This window comes from Xiphophorus hellerii, chromosome 17 (genome assembly GCF_003331165.1).
Source record: "Xiphophorus hellerii strain 12219 chromosome 17, Xiphophorus_hellerii-4.1, whole genome shotgun sequence".
Classification (NCBI taxonomy): Eukaryota; Metazoa; Chordata; class Actinopteri; order Cyprinodontiformes; family Poeciliidae; genus Xiphophorus; species Xiphophorus hellerii.
Window position 1 is genome coordinate 17,512,595 of NC_045688.1, and position 22,222 is coordinate 17,534,816.

Sequence of the window (22,222 nt, forward strand, 5' to 3'; positions counted from 1 at the left end):
CCGTCTACATTCAAAGTCCATTTAGGCTTCAGCAAATTTTATTTAAGTGTGAAGGTTTTAGTTTTGGAGCCCGTTTCCTTTTTTATTGTCGGCAGCTAATTTGTGCAGAAGACTTTTCCAGGTTGTGTAAATGTACTATTCTCCTTCATAAATCTTCAATAAGTGTCTTAAGTTTCCTATTGCTTTGAGCATTGCATAAATTAGAGAGGGCTGCAAGAACACCTCTTTGGACTGGCAAAGAGAAACTGCCCACCATCAAGAAGTTGACTGGCCTTCACTTGAAGTGGCCCAGTTCAAACAAGACAGTGGCTGCGCTTCCATTGACCATAAAATTGCGTGATTTGACATCGAAAATAAATTTAATAGAAACACGACAACTTTGAAAAAAAAAAAAACCCCTCTAATTTTTCCAATAAAAGTTTTCCGTTAGGATGAGGTGGATTTCTTTTGGTTTATTTGGCAAAACTGCATCGCAGGAGTCATGTGATCAACAACCGAATGTCGCCACTGGTGCAAAACGTAAAGAAGACGACCAGAAGTGGCTAGAGGATGACGACACGGCATGTTTTTTAATGACTTGCCACGTGAACAAACTTATTCATATGTGATTTTTCATTGCGTTTCTTTTTTAACAGAAACACAGCCATTGCAAAAGTGAGTTTTTTTTTTACATTAGCAGAATATTGACAACATTTTGCACAGATCTGTTATGGAAACCCAGCTGGTCTAGACAAGATGATGTCTAGTCAATGTTTTCAACTGGAGGACTTTTTGGACATCTTCTGGACACCAACGTGTTTTAGTCTCTATCATACTTTCACATTGGCTCTGTTGTGGATAGCTTTGTCCGTATCGTAACTTTAAAAGTTCTCGACCTTTTCCATGACTGACGCACAAAACCAGCCACAGATCAAATTCAATCCAGACAAAACAAAGAACCTCCATACTCCATTATATTTTTTTTCATACAAATTTTGTCAAAATGGAGCTACTAGCAAAGGAATCACTACAGATAGTATTGGTATGTTTGGGTCCAGTAGGGTGCCGGTGCCAACTTCAAGATTGATTTAAGATTTTAAAGGAATAATCCCATAAAAAATGAAATAGTCTGACTCAGTTTTTTTTCTCTGGTTAGGCCTTTGTGATCTCCTTCACGTCAGACTTCGTCCCTCGGCTCGTCTACCAGTACATGTACAGCCAGACGGGCACCATGCACGGATTCATCGACCACACGCTCTCCTTCTTCAACGTTTCCAATTTCAAGCCTGGCACCGCGCCACACAGCTCGGACCAAGGAGACATCACTGTCTGCCGGTACGAATCCCACCACAAAAAAAACACTCAGGCCTCTTGTGTCTTATCAAATACTCCCAGTCGTTACAATGTTTGCCGTTCAGAAACAAAACACTCTTTACATGTATGACAAAGATCTTTACTTGTATTGTACCTTCGGCAAAAATAAATATTAGAAATAGGTCAGTTCATAACATGATTATTAGCCATTCTCAAATAATGAGGAGTAGACGATGGATGAATGAATGTGATGACATGTTGAAAATGTAATTATCTTGTTTCGGTCGAGGGAGGAACCTTTTCTTAGTATTTGGAAGCGACTTTATTCAGAGAGACAGTTATGTGTCACAAGGAACCTCCAAGTCATTCTGTGAAGAAAACCTAAAAGTCATACTAAAAGCAAGGAAAATCTTGCAAATTTATGTGTATTCTGGTGTATTTAAAGGGCAATCATCATAATCTGCAGTCCAGAACAGCTTTGTGCAGATGCTGAGTTGTCTAGCTGGTTTAACTGGATTTCAAATATTATCTAAAGCACTTATTCATTGTACTTTAATTTTGAGTTGCAGATGCAAGTCAATAAATAAACATGCATTTATTTGTTTTCAAATGTTTATTGCATTAAATATACTTTTTATTTATTTATTTGCAATTCTGCTCTTTGGAACGTAAAATAAGTACAACAATCTGCTATTAGCTTGGTAATTAGCATTGTTAGCTTCTCTGCCAGCTAGATGCAAACCACTGCTTACATGACTTTGTAGCCTTTGTAGTTTGTTTACTGGAGTTTTAAATCGGTGTCACTTTAATGAAAGTGGTTTGTCCTCCTTTAGCTCATATCAGTTGGAGTTTTATTGAGGTTTCTGAAAAGTGAGGGAACAACGTCAACCCTTCATTCAGGCAGCCGACAAGCAGTGCGCAGCAACAGGTGGGGATGGAAATGTTATCAAAATGACTTAAAAATGTCTGTGGTAACAGAACTCCAGGAAATTAGAATATGCAATTCCATAAAAACAAGATTATGACACTTTTGTTTGTTTTTTTAACCACCATAACTTTTCTCAATAGTCTTAGTGTTGGCCACAGACCCGATGCTGCCGTGTGAGCTGCTTGGGAGAAAATAACAACGCATATTTTTGGAATGTGATGTGTATTGTGTTTTATATAGAAGCTGTACTTCACTATTTCTAAAGCTGCAGTTACAGTTATAATCCTGTAAGTGTTGGAACCTAAACTTCTAAAACTCAACCGGAATGTCTACTAATTTAATTTGCTGAAGCCCCCTCTCCATTGTTAAGTCTCATTTATTATTCAGTTCCAGCCACGTTGGGTGCCTCTCCACTGGCAGCGTATCCCTCACTATGTGGGTGTGAATACTTATAGGAACTTGGGGCGGGAATGTGGGAACGTGAGCACACAGGATCTGTGGTCGAGACTCTTGAAGATGTCATTTTGCGTCTGTAACTTTGGGCGGCCAGTTTCTGAAAAATCTCTCGCTATAATTGTTCGTTGCGAGTTGCTCCGTCCAGTTGCAACGAGCTATAAGTGCCGCCTTAGATCATCCAATCACGTAAATCCATGAGCCAATCGAGGAACGCAGTCTGCTGCCAATCGAATCTCTTGCGCACAATTCCTGGCCAGCACCACAGGTAGTTCCAAAAAACATGGAGTTTAGCCTTGGCATCTAAATATGGTCTAGACCCTTTTGCGGAAAATACACACCGGGTTTATCGGGGGGGGGGTTTTCACCATAGTTGCTTCTTCGACTTAAAAAGTGACTTCTAGCAACTTTCCACTGATTCCTCGGTTTTCTTTTCAGCTACCGACAACTTTACAATCAACTGCAGATGTAACAAGCACCTTCTACATATGAAACAGAAAAGGTTTAAGGTTGAAAACACCTTACTGCCAACAGTACAGCTTTTTGAATTCAATAATGTCAATGACTGCCAATACAGTCCACCATTGTATATTCCCACGCATTTTTGCTGGTGCCAATGGCAAGAATCTCCTTTAGAATGTTAAAATAAAGCACTGTAGTGGGAAAGGTCACGGATGATAGCGGCCACAGACAGCCAAGGCCGACCTGCAGTTACATAAGTTGGCGAAGCAAGAATACCATCTTTGTGCTGGAGCGCCTTGATGCGTCACGCCAAAAGTATGACGAGACGCTTTACGCCTGTAACGGTTATTAGGCGTGAAATTGGTAGCAAATGTCCCAAGAAGGGGTTTTTTTTGTGTCCAACATGTTCATCTCTGTGTACAGCAGCTGTTTCTTGGTTCAAGAGCCAGTCATCCAGCTCTTGATGTCAAAAACTCCATGGAGTTAATGTCTTTTTATATCCCTTTTGTCGTCCCACGTTGATGTTGTGATTGTGGTTGTATGGATGAATATATGTCACAGGACAGGCGAATGAATGGATGCATGGTAGTGTCAAGCTGAGTAGAAAGGAAGGGCGAGGGGGCTGACAGCATTGATGAAATGATCAGATAAGAAGGCAAAGAAACTAGGCTTCTTTTATAACGAGGAAGAGATTAAGTACGATGGAAAGATACCGGCGTGGCAGAGAGCAGAGGAGGAGCGTAGCCACTCTGGGTGGTTTTAAAAAGATAGCCGGTGTGACAGAACCGTTTCAATTTTTAATCAGATTTAAAAGCAGCAGTATGACAGACTAAATAATCATTTCCGCATCAGTGGACCGCACATCTCTTCAGTAATGTTGTCGTCAGAGCTCCAACGTTTTGTATTATTCTGGGATTTCACGTGACATTTTACGTGATTTTTACGTGACGGTTGGCACAAAGTAGAAAGAAGCTTCTCGTGGCTTGAATTCAGTGCCGAAGGTTTTTCTAAATAACGTTGAGAACTGTTTATCATTTTTCCTTTAACTTCACAATTATACTGTCCTTTGCAGCACTCCCACAGAAGATAGGGAAAAATGTTGTAAGAATAAAGGAGTAGAAATGTGAATTATGGTGAATACGAGAAGCCTGACTAGAAGTAGGTCTTCTTGGAAAAAGAATACTTAAAGTCGTCATCTGAATCACGGAGCTAAGCATGGAGTGCTCTATAAGCCGTGGGCGTCACTCAAACAGCCAGTTACTTAATTTGAGTTAGTTAAAATAGATTACAAATGTGCACGTGTACATTTTAGACCCAATTAACCGCTCCGTGTGTGTTTGTGTGGGCTCAGCTTAAAGAGAGCTCTGTACTTGTAATTCTTCACTACAAGTTTTAGTTGGTGGTAATGAATCTGTAGGTGACGTTCATCCTGATTAGCTTAGAGCTACTTTCTAAATTACTGACAAACTGTTAGTGCGTCTGTGTACGGTACAAACTTAGTTAAGCTCATCTATCAACACTCTGTCTTTGAGCTATTTTACAATCGTAACAAACATTTGCCGTGTGGTTTGTGTTTTAGAAGGTTTTGTGCTCAGTTTGTACTCAAGTATCTTCAAGTGAGCTAGCTTAGCAATAGCATACCGAGATAGCATCGCCCATCTTCTCCATTTACAAGAAGCTAAGGATTTTAATATTCCTCCACCTTCTGTTCTAATATTATATGGAAACTTTGCTAGTATTAGAGGCAAAGCTTAAAAACTACATCTCAGAACCACTGAAAACAGTAGACCCAACCAAGAAAATAAAGAGCCAAAGTGCACAAAATGTCTAGACAAAGACATCTCTTAAGAGTTAATGTCACTAGTGGCTAACAGTTAGCAAGCCTCAGTATTTTTGCGATGATTTTACAGCATTCAGATGCTGTAAAAACCAACACAAAAGAGAAAAACATCGTTTTGGTCTTGTAGCTGTGTTTAGGAGTTCTTTCAGCTTGTTACTTGAGACATAAATTTCTGTTTTCTCTCGCGCGCCGTGTCCGACAGATCTTCTGGGATTTATGAAGTAGGACGTTTGAAGGCTTCCCAAGAGTTTTACACTGGAGTTCTCATAAAGTGCGAAACGTCCTGACCAGAAAGAACGTTGTTCTGCTTCCCACTGCCTCGAACGAAAGAATACATTTCTCTGTTTGGTGGATTACGAACAGGCATTTTTGCCCTTTTTTTTTGTTTTGTTTTGTCAAGTATCAAAAATACTGCTACACAAATAGTTTAAAGCAGTGGTCCCCAACCATCTTATTACCGCGGACCGGTCAAGACTTGACAATTTTGCTGCGGCCCAGGGTGGAGGGGGAGGATACCGTCAGATAATGCTTCTGCATGTTGGTGTTCCCGCTAAAGCCTTTTTTTTTTTTTTGCTGCCCCGATTTTCCCTTTACGACAATCTTACAGCGTCCTGCAGTGTGTGGTGTGTTTTTTGGTGGTGTGTTGAATTTGCCCGATTCAAAGTCAGACATATTCAAGTGGTTATGTTTAGTCAGTTAAAATGTTAACTACGAAAAAACATAACTCTCCTCCAAATCATAGTGCAGCAAATAGAGCGGCTGCTCCCGCTGTCTTTTATCAAACGCCTTTTCTTTTTGTTACGTCTTTTTTTGCTTAAAATGAATCCACAAACTATCACTGCTGTTTCTACATCGTCATCCGTGTTTGTTTACTCTAAATTCACGTATTTTATGTTGGGGGTTTTTACTGGATTGTCTTCAGGAACCGGGATGTTCGTGAGTGGAATCGGTTCTTGTGGTGTGTTGCTCCTGCCGTGTGGCTGGACACACCAACCGATCGAACCTGTTGGACTTTTATCGGCTCTGTGGTCACAGAGGTTTGGAAAATCGGCCCACAATCCTTAAATCGTGCCGTGTGAACCAGACCTAAAACTCACAAGCTCTACTCCTCTCCTCTCGTCTCGACCACTGCCCTAACGCTCTCTGACTCTGGTCGCTATGGTAACATTTACACATCCCCTCAAAATAAGATACAGATGGGCCACAAAAACGAACATTTTACTTTCATGAAAATTTTAACTCACGATAACGACTAATGGAGCCCTGAGCTTGTTTCTCTGCAACGAGACGGTCCCATCTGGGAATGATGAAAGACAATGACACCCAAAGTGTTGCTGATGCACAGGGCGCCTGGTCTCTAGTGGAGAAGCAGTTTGAAGCTTCATTAACGAGCCGGTCACCATATCATGCAGAGCGGGGTTGGACTGTGGGAATCACCTACCGGGATAAATCCATCCTCCTGTCTCTTCTCTGGGCCTTTTTCTTCACAAAGAAACTTTCCAAATACATCTGATCTGTTTCTTACTCATGTTGCTGCTTGTGGCTCAATGTTGGCGCAAGACGTAACCGAGAGAATCCGGCTAAAGGATTTTCAAAATAAAAGATGCTCCAGACTCAAATAATACATAAAACGGAAATATTTAATTACTTCTTGCGCGGCCCGGCACCAATTGGTCCACGGACCGGTACCGGTCCGCGGCCCAGGGGTTGGGGACCACTGGTTTAAAGCATGGTGGGTCCTATTAGAAAATTTTTGCAAATGACTGTGTGTTTTTGGCAAGCAACTGAGATAGAGCTGTTACTTATGAACTGCTTCCTGTTTTCAACAAAAGCTTCTCCAGCAGATACAGGGTGACAGACACAATACAAAGTCCTTCATGAAGGTTCTTCTTCTGGCTTCGTCGACGTCTATAAATCATTGTGTAAAGTTCGCTGCTCTGACATCAGGCTGCCTGTGTTTATGTTCTTATCGCCCTGAAGTCAACCGAGGGCCAAGCAGCTCTGTGAAGGATTATTGGGAGGTTTATTATTGGACATCTGTTCTTTGTGCATCAGGCGAAAATATTTACTCTTCATCTCATGAGCTGCAGAGATGAGCTCTGCTCAGAAAATTATTACCGCAGAACTAATAAGAGGGAATCCAGTAGGCATCATACCGCAGATTTTGGATTTTGCTCGACTTGCTAAATTATTTCCGCGTATGTGACATTTTGACGTGAGTTATTTACCCCTTTTTCACGTTCAAAAACCCAAGCAGTCAGATGTTAACCCGTTTTCCTCTTTCTAAAACCACATGCTTTATTGTTGTTGTTGCTGATTTGCATTATCTGAGACTGGCAGAAAATGGATGTCTGCCTTTTTCATTATCCACAAAAACACTTGTAAGAAGGCTTTTGGAATTAATCCGCAAACTCGCATGCAACTTCCTTCAATTTGAACCTTGTGTTCACTTAGAGTTACATTTATGTTTTACAAATCACTGCTGAGATGAGAGAGGAAGCACGACATTGTTGAAAATCACCACTAGAGAACTAGGCTTACATCAACAAGGCCTCAAAACCTGGATCTCAGTATAGGCGCCATGGGGCATCAAGTAAGGTGACACAAACGAAGCAGAAGAAGCACCAGAAATTACGACAGCGTATTGTAGTTAGAAAAACAAGAGGAGGGCATTTCCGTCAAAAGAATCTCTCAAATTTTCTAAGAAAAACTTAGAAACGTCTGAGTTTGAAAAGTGGAAAATTGCTAGAACAAAACTCATAAGCTTTTAGGTTAATCTCAAAAAAATGTTTTTTTTTTTCAAGAAAGAAATTTGTAAATGTCTGAGTTTGAAAATTTGCTAAATAAACAGAAAAAACAACAACCAAGTTTTCATGAGGCCCCCAAACTGATTAAAATGCAATTATCAAATAATAATAATAATTTGTGAGAAGCAAGTAACCAACTTTTTTTTTTTTTTTGCCTAAAATATCTTTTGAAAGTAAATAGGTGGTGATTTTTTTCCCCTCCAAAATCACTTTTGGCAAAAATGACTTAGTCTGTTATTTTAGGAAGGCGACAATAATCCATACAGGTCTTAGCAAATATTTTATTTTCTAGTTGTTGGTTGTCCCTCCCCTTTCTGCTATCCTGGGCGACTGCCCGTATGGCCCACATTAAAAACCACCACTGGTCACAGAAACCTACTTGAATAAAATAAAACTGGTCAATTAATGTAGACCGTTCCCAGCATTACTAAGTAGCTCGGGATTATCCATCTACGTAACTATGGCAATAGAGCCATGAAAAAAATGATCTTAAAAACTATGGGACCATAAAGCAGTATGGAGCATTACCTGTGTTTTTTTTTTTCTCCTGTCCTAATTCTGCTCTTTTCCTTTTTTGCTTGGAAAATCTCTAAATAAGACATGAGAGCGGACGGCAGATCTGTCATACCAAATCAAAACTCCATGCTCATCCATCAGGAGACGGAATCAGCCCTGACAGAAGCCAGGCATTCTGATAGGGTGTGTGTGTGTGTGGGTGCACGTGTGTGTGTGTGTTTCTGGGATGGGAATGCTTTGACCCTTGTTTGTCTGTAAATACATTCTGGGATCCCAGGAGGCACGATGTTGGAAGCAGTAACTCCTGAACACACACACCCGCACACCCACATGAGATTCACACATTTGACCTTTAATCCATGAATTATAAAAAACCATAATCACATTTCAATTCAGTTCAAATCAAAACAGTACTTTATTAATCCCAGAGGGAAAGTAAATGTTGTTACTCTTATTATACAATTATCTTGAAAGAGTTGTTGCAGACGCTGATGGCTGTGGGCAGGAAGGATCTGCTGTTGAAGTCTGTACTACAGCAGTTCTGAAGAGGCCTCTGACTGAAGACACTTATTATTATGTGACAATTTCATACAAAGGATGGTCAGGATTGTCTGTAATTTTCTTTATCTTATGAAGAATTCTTTACATTCTAAGAAATGTTTCTGTAATTTGTATGTCAACTCATATACTAAGAGAGAACTGTAAAATAACATAAAGCAGACACACATTTTTTTTTTTTTTTTTTTACAATATTCATTACAATGGCAACAGATTGAATACTTAGCTAAGAGATGAGCTCCAACAACCGAGCTGCAGATCTTAGCTATGCAATGTGCTTCAGCCTTTCAAATCAAAAATCTCAGATAGAAAGATTGAAATAATATAACAGATGATGCATAATTTAAGCTGTTGTGGGGCGTCCTAATTCTTCACATCACTGTAGTTTATGAAATGACATTGCATTCCACAGGTAGCGGGGACACTTCCGCTAATAGGCTAAAACGCTAATAGCACAGCTAATTATTTTGTTTAGCATCTGGCGTTTTTTGTGAACTTTTAGTTGAATAAAAGTCAACATCTGTGTTGAGGCGTGTTGAGGACTAAAGCCCCTTCTCTTGACAATAGAGGAGGGGCTTTAGTTGCTTCTTCTGGTCACTTTCATTGTATCAGCCAATAAATCATAAAAATAAGACATCAGATACTTTTTGACTCCTCAAGAATTCCTCAGTTAGTCTATTTGTTCACATTCACATTCGTTCCCCCAATTGAATTTCAAACAAAAAAAAAAAAGATGCAGGTCCAAAATGAAACACGGGCGCCAGAGAACAAAGTATAGACATAAATACAACATCTGAGGACATTTTAGAACTTGTAAATTACGTCAAACTTAAATTGATTGTAGTCTTTTTCGGGCAGATGGAATTTAAATTGAAGTTAGCGCTTTAGCTTTAACACACACCAAATGCCGTGTTGGCGTATTTCTTTACTGTTAGCGGAGCTAATATTTATGATCAGCGTGTCAGGATTAGCATAACTAGCTTTTTAGTTAGCGGTGCCCACCACTCCTTTTGAGTTAGCTGTCTTTATAAAAAAAAACCCAACTTTTAAACAAGCATGTTCAAAAGAGATAACTACAAAACCCAACGTCTCACTGATTCGTCTTATGAAACAATACGGAGTGAGACGCCCCAGTTGCTGTGGAAAACCTCTGTGATTGCGAAAAACACACAGATAGTCCTATCATTTTTTTAATAACAGAAACATATGCATTTCCTCTTTAATTCAGTTGAGATAGATTAGCTTGAAATGCTAGGAGAACGACAGGAAGTGAAGTCCAGGTCACATTAGAAGCCGACCTTCGAGTAAAACACTGTAAAATATTGTCCAGTGAAAGATGAATAGATTAAAGGAGAAAAAGAGGGGAGAGGAGCTCAGTCTCAAGAAACATTCCTCATTTATGACTGTATAAGGAGAAGGAGTCAGCCATCATAAGACCCTGCTACGACACACACACACACCCCCTCTCACACACACGCTTAGTGTTCATCCTCCTCTCTGTTAGCTGCGTCCCCTTCATGTCGGCCTCAGTGAGACGCCTCACTCAGAGTGTTTTATCTTCAGAGGAATTTTTGCATGGCAGGGTGTGTACATGTGAGCGACGCTCTACGCTGCACCGTGATCCGAGCGCTCACATTAATGTGACGTGGTTAACTGGTGAGCTCCGCCGCTTCCTGTGTTCCTGTCACCACAGCCGACTCTCGCCTAAAGAGTCTTTAAATTGTTTGCGTCGTGAGCGACTTTGTCTAAACCTGATGGCGCTTCATGTCGGGCCGCACAACCTTTTTTGGGGTTTGTTTTGGAGAGAATATGCTCTTGATTTAATACATTTGAGAAACGTGATTGATGGATGACAGAAGAAATGCAGGAGCTCTGTGATGTAAGCTGAAATGTTTGACAGTCGTTAATCCTTAAAAGGGAAAGTAGTCCTTTTTTTTTTTTTTCCTGACTTGGCTTGACAGGAAACTTGAGTAGCAATAAAAATGATTGGAAACATAATTTTACATTTTAACATTTAATTCAAATCCTGCCAGTGTAAAACAGTGAGTTACAAAAATAGATTATACAAGTTTATTGAGAAGAACAGAGTGAGAGTATGAAACAGTCCGTTGCGGCCAGGTCGCAACAGACCGGTGATGAATCAGTCTCGTAGTAAACGAGTGTGTGTACATCTAAAGCCCTTCTCCACAGACGTGGCTCTAACTGGCTCTTCCTCCGTCAGTCTCAGTCAGATTCATCTACATTTCCGTACATTGAGTGGCTCTTCTACGTTTTTAGGAACCTCTCCAAGACGTGATAAAAGTCTTGGAGACGCGCGCAAGACTTTTGCGTGATTGGTGCAGACTGCGTTCACTGATTGGCGTGTGGATTCCACAACGAGACTGCAGTAGTTGACAAGATGACGCGCTGAAAATCGATATCTCCTCGAGATCCAGACCTTGTTAATAATTATGGCGGAAGAACGCATCCAGCGTCAAATTGGTCGACCAAGGGTACACGTAAAATGCCACCAACCAATGCTCCTGCTCTCTCATGGTCCCGCCCACATCCCCGCCCATATTCACGTCCTCATGGTAACGGACACTTTGCCAATGGAGACACAACCAACTTGGTTAGGACTGAATCGGATGTTAACCACCTACTGTGGCCCTTGACAATAGTGAAGGGGCTTTAGTTGCTTCTTCTGGTCCGTCAGGAGTCACTTTCATTGTATCATCCAATAAATCATTAAAAAAAAGACATTAAATCTGTCTATAGATACTTTTTGTCTTGTTTGGTGGTGGTTGGGTTTCAGCCCTTCTTACCTTGGTCATGTCTCTGAGCTCTGAACATCTTGTATTCCAGGTAGGTGGCAGCTCTGGAATATGACAGAACTAGAATGTTAATGGCTTCTGGTAGCTTCACACTTGATTCTTCTCAAATCCTTGGCAGTTTGTTTGTGTCTTTTTTTTTTTCTCGATAAGTTTCCCCAATTAACTCAGCGATTTAAAGAGTTCTACATCCCTCAGAGAAACTTTTGATCGTTTTTGACTCTTAAGTCTCAACTAAATCTTTCTTTTGGCTCGTTTTGCCTGAAGAAAAGAAGCTGCCTAATAATTACACACACCTTAATATAGAGTGTTGACCTCCTCAAAGCCCCCACATACTCAGGCCTACTGTCCGCGGACGGTTAGGTCTTCATACTCTAGCGTACTGATTACCTAAAATTCTCTCGTGCAAATTCCTTTATTTCACTCAATTGTTCTTATAATTCTGCATAATTCACCATGTCAATATTTGCGTGAATATATAAAGCCTGTTGCTGTTAAGCATTTTCGCTGACGTGCCTATCACGTCCCCGTGGCAACTTTATATTGACTGTTATCATATTGATGTCAACTTTGAAACAACACGAACTCATATAACCCCTATTCTCAACCTTATCAGCCCGGTGTCACATGAAAACCAGTTCGATGTGAACACTGTTTCCACCGGGTGGTTTAATGTGCGACACCGAGTACGCGGTCATAAAAATCTATCCTTGCGCGGACAATGTCCGGCGGACGTCCGCTTCGAGTCCACGCGGACTGAAGTGCGCCCGAGTATGTTGGGGCCTTTAGGCCACACCCCTCCATCATTACACAGACACACACCACCTGCTACACTTAAATCCACGTCTATTCAGAGAAAAAATGCCTAAAAAGGATTAATTACACTTAGTACTCTAATTCTATTTTTCACTGATTCTCTTGGCTGACTATCTGTAAACAAACAATATATCAACTGTTGCATTTTCATGCTTTTCATTTTTATCCTTCCAAGTGATTTTTGGCTGATTGTGAGACAGTTTGGATTTGTTCTCTGTGATTGATTTTCTTGGTCTTAACTGCTTCCTTTGTTGCCTCTCCTTGTATCCCAAACGCAGTAATTTAACTTAATGCTGGCTGAACAGTTTGCTCTGTAGAAAGCAATGGGTTTACAATGCCAGCCTTTGTTTCATAACCACTGAAACCTCTGTGTATTGATTACTCCGAGACGATTCGTTGCTCAAAGATTCTCTTATGGTTCACAATGAGCCGAGCTGTGCCAAGGTTGGCCTTGGAAGGAAAAATGCATCTTTTATTCCACATCTCACGGGGAAGGACAGATACTTTTAGACATATTTGTTAAAACACAGTCTAGACGTTTTGTTTCTACTTCTCCAGCCATCATTCATACATACATAAACTTACTTTCTTAATGTTTTTATGATTGCGATTGTTTTTACCCTCGTCTTCACTAACGAAAGCTCTTGTACATATCTCAGGTCAGTTATGCACATTGATTTATTACTGGTTCGACTTATTTTGGACAGTTTTATATTTTAATGTGTAAACATAACAGTGCGGCGATTAAAAAGAACATAAAAACAAACAAGAACTGGCTGCACAAGTTTGAATTTATTGGGGGGTTTTTTGATAATCACATAGGCTCAAAATTAAGCTAACAGGCTTAACCACATACATACATTTACCTAAATATTTTAATAAGCGACTCTCAAAACAATGAGAAAATCAAGTCAACATATAGAATTATATGTTTGCATCAGTTAGTGAAAGTTATTGGTGCCTGTTTCTAAAACGCTGTTAATTCCAAGGTCACTAGTTCAAGCAGTTTGAGGTAAAAACCAAGAATGCTGTACCAACTATCTAGCATGGTGGTGGTAGCATCATGCCGAGGGACTGATTTGGTGCTGCTCCTATTAAAATATTGGTACATTGCAAAAACACAAAATCTTACCAAGCATTCGTGTCAATTTCTACTACAAATATCTTAGTGCACTTGAAATGCAACAACACTAACTTAGAAGTAAGTTTTTAGCAAGATATAGGAGCTTGTTTTAAGTCAATAATTCCTGAGTATTAATAAAAAAAGAAAAAGAAGTTTCCGAAGATATTTGCACTAGAAACTAGACCAAACAAATACTTGGTAAGATTTAGTGTTTTTGCAGTAGATGAGTCGGCATTTCAGATTTCAAAAACCTCTAGCTTTGGCGTCAGCTCCAAATGTCCTGAAGGTGTTCAGGACGTTACCTTTAGTTTATAGCTGTCCTAGTCCAATCTGATCCAATAACAGGCTTATTTTTTTCACAAATATGTCTGTTTTCAGATGTAACGTGCTAGCTTGCAGCATGTGGTTTTAGCAGTCCTGTGTTAGCTTACCTGTGCTAACTAACAGGTTTTCTGTTTCCGCCCAGTCTGTATTTGTCCCTCAGATTTCCTCTCATGAGTCTAACCGACCGGCCAACTACACTCCGGTTATCGTGTAGCTTGAACCAAGTAACCTAGTTGAAATTACAACGTTAAATTTCCCTTTGCCATTGATAAAGTTCTCTTCATTGAACTGCTGTGTCCTCAGCAGAGATGAACCGACTGGAGCTTAAACTTTTGGTCAGCTGATGAACAGCCTGTTGGAGCTATAAATACAGTTTTCACTCGACTACTCTGTTTTGTCTTTTGTTCCTGTTTAATCATTTTTCATTGCATGAAATGTAAATACTTCATGATAAGTGTTTGGATAAGTGACATAAAACTCATAGATGTTTGTGTTCAAAGTGAAAGCATTCCATTGAGAAATCTAGAGATAGTAATCTCTAGATTACTATCTCTAGATTAGTAATCTAGAGATTACTAGAGGTTTAAAGAGATTACTATCTCTTTAAATCTAGAGATAGTAATCTCTAGATTTAAAGTTTTGACTATTCTTATCTTCTTAAAGTGGATAAGCAGCATTTTACTTTGAATTTCTTTCTTCTCTCTCTCCGTCGGCGTCAGACGTCTTCTTTTCCTTTCCACCCTTTTTTTCCCCCCCTTCTTCACTCTGAGCGCGTTGGCTCTTTCTTGGCATGCGCTTCAGGTCGTCTACTGTTTATTTTCGCCTGCACCGTGAAGATGATTTTACAACAAGGAAAACGAAAGAGAAGAATGCAAATAAAGTTGGCTGCGTTTAGAGCCCAGACGTCTTACAGGACGGTGGCCTGTTTGGGGTTTCCTGCTCTATTCATTTTATTTACTACCTTACTTTCCCTCTGGGTTTTAAAAACACAAAGGTACTACTTGTTTGTGTTTCTTGTTTTAGGTACAAGGACTACAGGGAGCCCCCCTGGTCTTCTGATGCGTACCAGTTCTCCAAGCAGTACTGGTCCGTCCTGTCTGCAAGACTGGCCTTTGTCATTTTGTTCCAGGTATGGGTTTGTTGTGTTCCCCTAATGCCTGCCATTCACGCAGCAATAATTCAGAGAACACGTATAGCTAATGTGCTCACAATGTGCTCGTATGCACTAAATGATCTCAGACAGACAGTAAACAGCTTTTGTTGTCTGGTACGCAAACATGTGGCGACCAAATGTTAGGCTAAATGTTGTGGATTTATTACTCTAGAATGCTTTTCGCACATATTTGGCTGCTTACTTTTTTTCTGCCAAACTATTACAGGACTTCAAGATGGAGATACAGTCTCCAATTTCACTTTAAGACTCATTGTTTTTCTGGCTTTCCATCTGCAGAGGCGACGTCACACTGTGTGTATGAGAGCCAAGTCACCAGGGTGTAAATATGTCTACGGATCTATAATAACTCTGAAGAATTTTGAATTAATTTGAGATGCAACAACATTTAATTTTCCCTCAGGATCAATGAAGTATTTTTTAATTGAATTGAGTTGAATAAAACTGTCTTTAGCATCTTATGTTAGCGGTTAGCATGATGTGCACCATTAGCTTACCTACCGTAAACAACCGTCTGTGTGCGAAATTACTATGGAAATTGTAGATCCTTTCATCAATTCTGGGTTTTATAAAAAGGCTGCTGTTGATTCCAAATCACACAATTTCCATAAGAGAAAACTTCTAAGAATGAAACAGAGCGACCTTACCCAGCATGCCAATGTTTCCTTTAAAGAGAACTCACATTTTTCGCTAAAAAGTTTTGACACAAGGATGAGGTGGGTTTTCTATAGAAATTGGATTACTTTGCAAAACTGAAATGGAAACACTGTTTTTGCATCAAACGAGTCACATGATCAACAACCGGACGTTACTGCTGGCAGAAACCACGAAGAAGACAACGACAGGAAGTGGTTGGAGAATGAGGCCAACGACTTCCAGCTTTTCATTTCTTGTCATGCGAACAAACTTATTCATCTTTGATTTTAATTGTGTTTCTTATGTAACAGTGACACAATTGCAAATTGTGGTCTTTCGACACTAGCGGAATATTGACAAGGTCTTGCGCACATTTGCAATGGAAACGCAGCTAATGAGGAAAAAAGGTTCAGTTTATGTAAATACCTCATTTCAACTGTATGTTAACCCATGCTTCCCTCTCCCTCCCAGAACTTGGTGATGTTCCTCAGCCTCATGGTTGCCTGGGTGATCCCAGACGTCCCCAAGACCATCGTGGAGCAGCTCAAACGGGAAAAGAAGCTCCTGGTGGATCTGTTTCTGCAGGAGGAGAAGGAGAAATTCCAGCTCATCCAGAGCCTCTTCGTCAAGCCCAACAGCCAGTCGCCCACGGCGGGCCAGGCCTTCCCCGTTCTGGGCAAATACAGCACCCTGCCCTCGGGCCCCACGGCCGGAGACGGAGGGGGGCCGAGGGCGAGGTGCAGGGCCGCCAGCTTCAGTCAGTTCAGCGACAAGATGTCTTCGTTGCCCAGGAAAGAAAACGCAAACTCAAAGCACACGGCGGTGTGACGCGTTCCGTCCCGATCGGGGCGGGGTGGATTAAGCTTAAACGGGGCCTGTAAGCCAACGAACTCGGCCCTTTTCCTGTGTGTTACCTGTATCGTTTGTGTCCTGGTGTGTGTGACACGGTAGTGCGGTGGTGAAGTCATCACAGGTCTCCTGCAGAAGTATAAACTGGTCCTTGCTGGCCTCAGTGTATGGCTCTTTAACGGTCAGCCCTGAACGAACGGCTGTGTGAGTGTGCTGTTCCGACTCGCACGACTGTTCACCTGACAAAGTGTTGTCATTTTTTTCCGTACAAACTATTTAGTGAGGCACATGAGCTTCATAGCGTAGAGAAGCAATAATTACTATATTAGGTCGAATAAGTGATCAGGACCCTGGAAGAACTGCAAACTGACGGGCTGCTTCGATAGGAAACACTAACCCACCAACAGACTGACGAACATCGTGGCTTAAACTTTAGGGCTGTCTGATCTGTGATTTTCCTACTTTGTGTATTTTTGTTTACAGATTTTGTAGCTCTCATGACATTCCACATTTTCTGGACTGTTTTTAATTCTCTTTATAAATTAGAAAAAACTTTAAAAGCGGTTTACCCAACCGATCGTGACCGGTGATGACGGCTGCTGGTTGGTTCTTTCCGCCCCGCTCTAGGTACTGATGGAATGGGAAAATGCCAATATGGCACACTCTGGTGCCGTTCACCTCCTTCTAAGCTGTAGTATCAGAACTCCATGATCTGTGAGGCTGAAAATCTCTTCTGAGCCATAAGGAACTTTTGCTGTACTCACCATGACAATAATGCACGAGGACGGCCACCTGTGAATGAGACAGAGCTGAACTACACTCACTGTGTTTATGCTAAATTAAAGAAAAACTACATCCACATTCCTTTATAATGAAGCAGTGGAGTTCTCCTGGGATCAGGGTTCTGACCGATGACCTTTATGTTGCGTTGGTGAACTTCAAAGTCTTCGATTCTTCAGAGACGCTTCACAGGTTCTTCCAAGAATTCGCACCCCTCGAGTTTTTTTTCACATTTTGTCACATCGCATCCACAAATTTGAATGTCTATTAGGATCTTATGTGATAGAACAACACAAAGCAGTTCATGATCGTGAAGTGGAAGAAAGAAAAGGACACATTGTTGTGTTTCCTTGGAGCAAGAAGACGTTTTTCTGCATTGAGTTTGCATGCTCTCGCAGTTCAAGCATAGATTCTCTCCGGGTACTCCTACTTCCTCACACAGTCCAGAAACATAACTCTTCAGTTAATCAGTTTATCTAAATTGTCCTTAGGTATGAGTGTGGGCGTCCATGGTTCCCTTGTTCTGTGCATTTGTGTTGCGCTGAGATGTACTGGGAACTCGCCTGGTAAAAGCCAGCCCCTAGTTCTGGACTTCGCTTTGTCCAGAGAGTCTGGGCTCTCGACTGTTGGGAAACAATAGCTTTGCTGGAGGAGTTTTAAGCAACTGGATCTCATTTTACCCAGTCGCTATCATTTGGCTGTGACATATATGTAATGCTCTAGCTTGATCAAGCTTACCGGAAATTGTGTGCGCTGTAAACAACTCCGTGGGGAGTAATGCCAAGACATCTTTGCCAGCAATAAAATGTCTTAAACATTCGTCTCGCTCCGACTTTAATTGCTCGATGCGTCGTTCACTTCCTCCGCTGCCACTTCCTCATTTGCCAAGCTTCAGCCCTATAGAAGCAGAATCTAGTTCTAAAATCAACTTTGTCCATAAGTCCTTCTGTTCGCTGATTGGCCCGAGTGAAATTCATCTGTATAATTCGAGCTCAATCGGAGAAACACTGAAGGGAGATGAGAATTGAGTGGAATTGCTTTGGAAAGCAATGACCAGACTGATCTAAGGGGGACTCCATCTTCTGCCCCAATGACCGCTGAAGATGACCCCCTCATGATCCTGCAAGGACAAGACAATAGATAGTTTGTCTCCAGCAAACTATCCAAAGAACCATCTATCTGCAAGGCTTGTAAGGTGTGTCTCAACATCTAGAGAGTGATTTTTCTTTTTATACTTAAATATTATATTTCTTTCACTTCATAAATGACCTTACGCTGTGTTGGTCTATCATATAAAACCACATTAAAGCACTCTGAAGGTGGTGGTTCTAACATGTCAAGTGTAGAACAGCATAAGGCATTTAAAGACTAGCAAGGCACTGTTCATCTGTTGCTTTTAGTAAGAGTTCTCTAGCAAACCATAAACTAAATTTTTTACAGCAGTGGTTTTGAGAAGAAAAACATGACACAATATAGTTGTTGTATGTTAAAGTGGAACTGAAATCTAAGCCGTAGTTTAGCTGTAAGCGCTAGAGATACCGCAGCTATTGTGAAGGGAAAGCTTTTCGGAACGGCAGCGACGCTCGTCAGCGTTCAGTCCACGAGGCCTTTTGGAGCCGTTGCAAGAGTGTTTTTATTGCTAAGCTTTATGATTAGGTATTCTACAAGCTGCGACAGAGCAGACGTTTTCTGAACAATTTCTATTAAGTTTTGTAAAGTCTGTGAAACGTTCTGCTGTACTCAGTATTCGTGAGAAACCTACCGTACTGTTTGTCCATGGAGTAATGTTAAAGCTAATTGTCCGATGTTATGTTGAAGTAGGCTCGTTTTACGACCAGGTGATTAGCTCTATAACCAATATTTAAACAAAGATGAACTTTCCACTGCTACTGCTATCTAAAAGGATCATTATTGTGGAGAACATGCTCATCGACAACCAAGCGTGAACGCCCAGATGAAGGTCCGGAAATACATTGAATTGGATCCTGTAGAGGAGTATTACAATACCTAGGATCTTGGACCAAATGGATGAGAGGGTTTGCTGTACGGATACAGCAACAGCCTAATGGGCTCGACACATGGTTAGCGACGAACCGCACATAACGTGACAGCTTTCCATCATTTGGGGTGAACCCGACACACGGGACACGATAGCAACCTCAGCGGCGCCAACATTTTCCCAACTTCCTCGTGTCGCGATGCTAGCCCGCATTTGCTCTTCTACGTGTATGAGCTTGAAATTTAACACGCACGGATTTCGTTGGTCGCTTGGCTGGAGGAGAGCAAGTGGTTGACGCCTTATCGCGCAGGTTCCTTAGGAAATGAATAGAGAGGAAACGACATCCCCTCTCATACGTCAAGCCCATTATGTCTGGGTTCAGCACCCCTTTTGGCCTTGAGGACAGCCCATATATTTGGTGTGACACAAGTCATGCAATTCATTTCATGTGAGAAGAATAGCAAAAGCGTAGTCTGCACGGCTCACAGCGTACGCACTGTATGCCCGAGTTTGTGGGAGACTTTAATCTCTCTTGAAAATTGTGTCCGACTCAGACCAGTCCTTCCAAGTGCTCAAGATTTTTGTCAGTGAGTGTTGAGACGTCCCCGATCCCTGAGAATGTAAGTTTAAGGGCATTCGTTGTTGTTCAAAGCACAAGGTAAGACTAACTAAGATCACCTATAAACCTAACCTGCATGTTTTTGGTCTATTAGAGAAAAAAACAGATGGGGTTTCTAAAAGAAAAAATAAAGTCAAATATTATCACCTTCCTAAAACAATGGTCCAGGTCATTTCTCCATAAAAGTGACTTTTTTGGGGGGTCAAACTCTTTAGTTGATTGGATGATTTTACGCTAGAAGTGCTGGTGCTGTGATAATGTTGACTTTTTCCAAACAAGGACCAGCTTCCATTCATTCCATTTAGTTTATGGTTGTTAACTCTTAAAGATTACTCCAACATACATATACTTGTAAATTAGACTTCATGTCAGCTTTCACAATGACTCAAACCAACACGGGGACATCTCAAACACCGAGCGACAGCTTGTTTCATCGGGGTTCAAAGTGAAGCTGAAGACAAACAAAGAAGAGAGACGTTTTTACCACCACAGTGTACCAGCTCAAAATGTCCTCACTGGAGTTTAAAAGGGAGGTAAGGGCAAATGAAAGAAGGAAAAAGTAGTTGGAGTGTGGATGAGGAAGTGATTGCGGGTCGTCCTTAACTCCACAAACTGCCGAAATGCTGTAAAACCTTCGATTCTGTCCCTCGCGCCTTGGTAACTGTTCCTTATTTCCAACTGAAGACAACATGCGTCTGTCCAGACAGGACTCAGTCACAGACTGTTATCTTTCCATGTATTGAAATCTTACTTTAGGAAATTGTGATAAAAGGTATATTTGTTATATAAGTTTCTGTTGTTGATCCTTACCTAAGCTGGTGTACAAATTCCTAAATACAGATTTGTTAAATGGATTCAAGTGCATTTTTTTCCCTTCTCTTATGTTCCTTTTTTTATGGAGATGTTGAAAAATACAAACATTTATTGGGTAATTTAATATTTATAAGGTTACCTCTTAATAGCTCAAATTATCGGGTAAACTCAAAACCACAATCTGATCAATCTTTCCAACAATATGGAAAGATTTGTTGCATTTTTTTTTTCAACCGTCAAATAAACTTCTGAACATGATGTTTTTTTCCCCCCCTGATAAAAGGACAATGTTTTCATTTCTCTCTGAGTCTTCGAGGTTTCTGCTTCCTCGTCTGAAAACGAGAGTGAAACCATCATAAATTCAAGCCGCGGCCTCCGTGTGCGATTCGGTTCCAGATGTGAACGCGACATGCGGAACTCCGCAGCTACAGCATCGCATCGCGAGCTACTTGCTTTTACAGCGGGACGCTTTTAACCGCCACCAGCTGCCACGGCGGTTGAGCAAACCGACATCCTGAAAGTGGCATTCTGGGACTCGCATTCCTGACATTTACTGCTCTGTAGGAGGAACACTGCCATGCACTAATGAAGGAGATGTCATGTCCCAGGAACTGCTGGTATGTCCTTGTAAACTACATCTGGATGTACAGCAGTTTTCTTTTCCGTTCTGATATCCATCAGCTATTCGAAGATTTGAAAGAGTCACCTGGGCTGTTCGAACGTTTAGTCCCACCCTGTCAGTGACTGAAGGCATGTGAATATTTATCGTATTACATGAGACACCGACAGACTTCAAGCCGATAAGTGATCCTGATCTGTCCTGTTTGAAAACACAATTCGGAGAAACGGGATTACTTGGGAGTAGAGATACAGGAAGTGGAAGCAGTGAGCGAGAGGGAATCTTTCATAAACGGCAACACACGAGAAAGTATTTTCCCAGCTTTCCAAATTCACGTTTCCAAACAATTGGTTTTTGTTTTTTAAAAGAACAAAACTTGTGTTCACCGGTGAGTCAGTGGCTGCGTTTCCATTTACCGATGTGCGTAAAACTCTGTCGCTAACGTCAAAGAAAATCAACACAATTTAGCAACTGACGTGTTTAAAAGAAGAAGCAATTAAAGTCGCATGTGAATAACTTTGTTCAAGTGATGCGTCATTGAAAAACATGCAGCAGCATCGTCCTCCAGCCACTTCCTGTTGTCTTCCTCTCAAAAGACAAAGTGTTTCCATTGCAGTTTTGCAAAATCCACAAAATTCAATATGGCCGAAAAGCCACCGCATCCTAGCACAGAAACGTATCAAAAATAAAAAGATATATATTTTTTTAATTAACATGCTCCCACTAAGTGAATATATTTTCGTAATTCCAATTTGTGCAAATATATGCTCAGTGGAAAGGCAGTTATTGTGTCTCAATAGGAGGAA

At 41.0% G+C, this 22,222-nt stretch overlaps 1 protein-coding gene across 1 annotated transcript; it reads left to right on the forward strand.

The window, feature by feature from the left end:
* Positions 1–982: 982 nt before the first annotated feature.
* Positions 983–20,838, forward strand: LOC116737161 (anoctamin-2-like). The gene is made up of 4 exons (XM_032590172.1): positions 983–1,021; positions 1,136–1,314; positions 14,954–15,059; positions 16,209–20,838. The coding sequence occupies exons 1-4, from the start codon at positions 983–985 to the stop codon at positions 16,563–16,565; spliced, it is 681 nt and encodes a 226-aa protein (XP_032446063.1). The 3' UTR covers positions 16,566–20,838.
* Positions 20,839–22,222: the final 1,384 nt, after the last annotated feature.

Coding starts and splice junctions, on each gene's coding strand:
- LOC116737161 (XM_032590172.1), top strand. CDS start 983: ATGGAGCTACTAGCAAAGGAATCACTACAGATAGTATTG. Junction 1,315..14,953: donor GGAGACATCACTGTCTGCCG/GTACGAATCCCA, acceptor TTCTTGTTTTAG/GTACAAGGACTACAGGGAGC. Junction 15,060..16,208: donor CCTTTGTCATTTTGTTCCAG/GTATGGGTTTGT, acceptor TCTCCCTCCCAG/AACTTGGTGATGTTCCTCAG.